The following is a 4,205-nucleotide window of genomic DNA, read 5'->3' on the forward strand; positions in this document are numbered from 1 at the left end:
TGCATAGACGAGTAACTCACATGTTATTTTGTTATATTTATGATTGTTTGTGTTCCACTTTTCATAGTCTTCATGTGGAAGTTTTTGAATTTCTTTTGCACTATTATTGTAGTCTAAGCATTTGGCTTTTATTAATACATACCTTTGATGAGCCTTTCTATATTAAAAAAAAATTGTCTATTATGTAACCGATTCAAGCTTGTTTGGGGCAAGTGCTAATACCACTTCTCCTCCTACAAATAGGACATTGGATCGAATCATACGGGCATCATTGCTCATAATTATTTAATTTGTTGGGTGTGTTTGTGTACTTGTACAATAGATTTTTATATTCGTCCAACTCCTTATATTTGTATATATATGCTCTTGTATCATTGTTAATAATGGTCTCTCTCAAAAAAATAATATGTCGATTAAAAATCAAGTTTCTAGAAGAAATAATTAAATCTGGAATCAAGAAAAAAATTATAACATTAATTCACAAAAATTAACTGTGATAAACTACCATTTGAAGAACGAAAAAATATGAAACCATAGAAATCCAGCACTAAATTAATGTTAATAGTGCAATAATTAATGATATCAACTACGATGAATTATACTATTGTGAAGAAGAAAAAATTAATTATATGTTGGAAGGAAAAAAAAAAAAAACAAAGATTCATCTTGAAATATTATCACGCGTGCACTTGATAATATCACAGCTAGAACCAATACTTTTGATATCGTTACATTTAGTTTTCACTTAAATATTGGGCTTAAAGTTTTTCTCATTTTTCGCATGGATGGTTTTTTTTTTTTTTTTTTTGTTAGGTATTGTCGCACGGTTGATGTTCTTCTTGTCAAATATCTATGTGTGTGTGTATATATATATATATATATATATATATATATATATAAATTATGTCAAATATGATATTGATAGTGTAAATTTGTTATTGACTTGTAAGGGTACTTCATGGAATTTTATAAAATATTTGCTATTCCTTTCAGCAGCGAGTTCGACCCTTGGATAATTTTGCAAATTTCAAAGGTTTATAGTGGCTTTAGGCACAAGACTAAAATTGTGGCTACTTATAGGTACAAGACTCCGAAACTATTTACCAAAAGCAACCTCAGTCATGTAATTGTGTATATTTAGAGAATGAAAAAATATTAACGTTAATCGTTAATTTAAAATTTTGAAGTAAAAGTAATATAGATTAATCGAAATTTCACTTTTATTATGCATGTAAAGTAAATATAACAGGGTTGAGCTCTTACCAGTACAGCTGATATTTAGAAATTAGAACAATCTAATTCAAAAATATTGGAAGTCAACATCAATGGGCATCGCATTCATTCGTATTTATATATAGGGTATCATAGATATTTTAAGTTAGGTTAGTCTATGCCGTCAAAAGTCCGTTACACGTCAACATCATTAAAACAACGAAGAGAAAATAAAAAGGAGGGCGACGAAAATGAATTAAAGGAACTTAAGTTAAATACAAGTAATTAATCACACGTTATTTGTTGGATCAGTATTGGCCAACTAAAGTACTTTAAATTATCCTGTGCAACCCATCAACCTCTTGAAAAGCTCAAACTCATTGTAAAAACGGGTTTAAATTAGAGAAGGCCAAACTACCACATATATTGTAGACATTTAATAGAAATACAAAAAACCTTATAGATAAAATAATAGCAATGATTTGGGTTTTAAAAAAAATAACAAAAAAATAGACCCATTGAATTGTTGTTGGTTTCCAACCTAGTTCAGAACTTTTGATGTTAATGCGACATTATATTATTAGATACTTCAGGGTTCTTTGTATTCATTCGTATGGGGATATTTAAGTTTATAAACAACGAACCAGAAATTAATAATGTATTTCAATTGGGGGCCAAAAATAATAGAAAATAAACCATGATGTAATCTCTTATCTCACACAAAACATATGGCAGACACCATATTTATTTACCACCATCAACGGTTCACCTCAGACTGAGATGGTGGGTCCCACTCGCACGGGCCCAAAACGAAACACGAACTTCACACGCTGCCTGCCACGTGTACCATTTTCATTAGCTGGCTAACCCATCTGAGAACCTCTTCCGTGCCCGAAGGAAAGCCGAGGCGCTATGCCACGTGGCAACGCGAGGAACGTCATGATGACGCGGAAAGTGTGTTTTAGATCCGATGATTATGTCACGTTGATGGGGCCCTGTGACGACGTAATATTCCACGTCAGTCGACCTTTTTTTTCACTTTTTTGTTTAATAATTTTTTTTACTGGCAGTGGCAATAAAAGTTTTAATTAGTTTCGTCGTCAAGGGAATTGAACAATTGAGGGTGCCACGTGGACTTTGAGGTGAAGGTGACGTCAGGGCCATTTACTACGGCCATGTGATGGGTCCACGCTTTTTCACCGGCAGCGATCCCTCCCTCATTCCATGCTTTTGTTTTTCATTTATATTCTTCTTCACGCGCTTCTTCCTTCACTCTCCATCCATCATTCTTTTATTTTTATTTCTAATTTTGACACCATTTTAACTCAAAAGTTTTGAGAATTGTCTTAATTAAAGTAGATTTTTGCAAAGAGAACCTCTATTTCATATGTTAATAATTAAAGTTAGATTCGAACTACAAGAGATAATTTTTGTAATTATGAGTATTCTATGAAATAAAGACTCTCTTTGCAAAAATATGTTTCAACACCTATTTAAGAAAATTCTCAAAAAGAATTTGTTAAAATAGAGTCAAACTTATTTTTTGAAAAAAATTATGATATAAATACATAATATTTCCAATTTTATACCATCATAATCATTTAAAAACATTCGAGCAAGTACAAAATTATTTAGAAGGAAATATATTACGCTACTTTTTTAACCTTGTTCGACAAACAAAATTATATGTCGCGCAAAGTACTAATATTTTTAGTGTATATATTTCCGTGGGTGACTCATGCAAGAATGCGAGTACAAACAAATTTCAATCTACTAAAAAAAAACATAACAAATTTTAAATTTGGTAGGTTAGAAGGATGTTATTTATAATTTGTGTTTGTGTCTAATGTAATATGTGTTATGATTTAAAAGGTAAGATTCGTTTTAAAAATAAAGGTAAGATTGGAAAAATTAGTTTAAAAATAAAAATAAAAATTGTAAGCATGAATCGGCGCGTGAGGTAGGAATCAAGGGAAGCCAAACATTATTTTCTTTTCCCACGAGGCTTACGATTCCAAAGCACGTATGTGTGTTAAACACAGTAGTTTGTGATGTAAGCAACGCACATACACACACATACACATACACATACATTATTATTATTATGATAATATATTAAAAAAAATAAAAATAATAAATTCAATTTCTTTCACTCCCCACCACCACATCATATTATTTTCCTCTTATTTATAAAATCTCCCTCCTCCTTTCTCTTTCTTCCCTAATTCTCTCCACTTCTCTCTTTTACTCATCAATCCACTAATCAATTCAGTCTCCGAATCCCAAACCCAAACCCAAACCCTCGCGTTGACATCGAATAACAACACCATAGAAGAGGAGGATATGATGCAGGGCCTCCGGCGCTACGCCAGCGACGCCGTCCAGCTGGACCTGGGCCCCACCGCCGGGACCACATCTCCGTCCTCCTCCGCCGCGACAGGCTCTCTCTCCATCGACGACGAGGAGACCGCGGAGGCCAGGATCCAACGGCTCATATCGGAGCATCCCGTGATCATCTTCAGCAGAACGGCTTGCTACATGTGCCACGTCATGAAGCAGCTTCTCGCCACCATCGGAGTTCACCCAACGGTCATCGAGCTCGACGACCACGAGATCCCCTTTCTTCCGTCGCCTTCTCCGTCGCCGTCACCGTCTCTTACCGTCGCGCCGACGGTTTTCATCGGCGGCTCCTGCGTCGGCGGGCTCGAGTCTCTCGTGGCGCTCCACCTCAGCGGACACCTCGTCGCCAAGCTCTCCCAAGTCGGAGCTCTCTAGTAATGATCATCATCGTCGTTGTTTCGTATGTTTCGATCGGGTATTCTTATTATTATTATTATTATCGTATGATCAGTCATCACCATCTTTTCTCTCTCTCCATATATGAATAGCTTGTAATTTATGTTATATATAATTTGGGTTATTTCAGAAGAAAAGAAAGGAAAAAAAAAACCCTTCTCTTCTCAGCTTTTTTTTTTTATTACCAAAATATATTC

At 34.5% G+C, this 4,205-nt stretch overlaps 1 protein-coding gene across 1 annotated transcript; it reads left to right on the plus strand.

Annotated features, from left to right (window-relative positions):
• The first annotated feature begins 3,395 nt into the window (after positions 1-3,395).
• On the plus strand, positions 3,396-4,205 carry LOC149391838 (Thioredoxin superfamily protein). The gene has a single exon (XM_089618751.1). The coding sequence runs from the start codon at positions 3,556-3,558 to the stop codon at positions 3,985-3,987; it is 432 nt and encodes a 143-aa protein (XP_089474877.1). The 5' UTR covers positions 3,396-3,555; the 3' UTR covers positions 3,988-4,205.

The sequence above is a fragment of the Urtica dioica genome, chromosome 7 (assembly GCF_054948205.1).
Source record: "Urtica dioica subsp. dioica isolate 48M chromosome 7, U.dioica_male_clone48M_v1_H2, whole genome shotgun sequence".
In the NCBI taxonomy this organism is placed as follows: domain Eukaryota; kingdom Viridiplantae; phylum Streptophyta; class Magnoliopsida; order Rosales; family Urticaceae; genus Urtica; species Urtica dioica.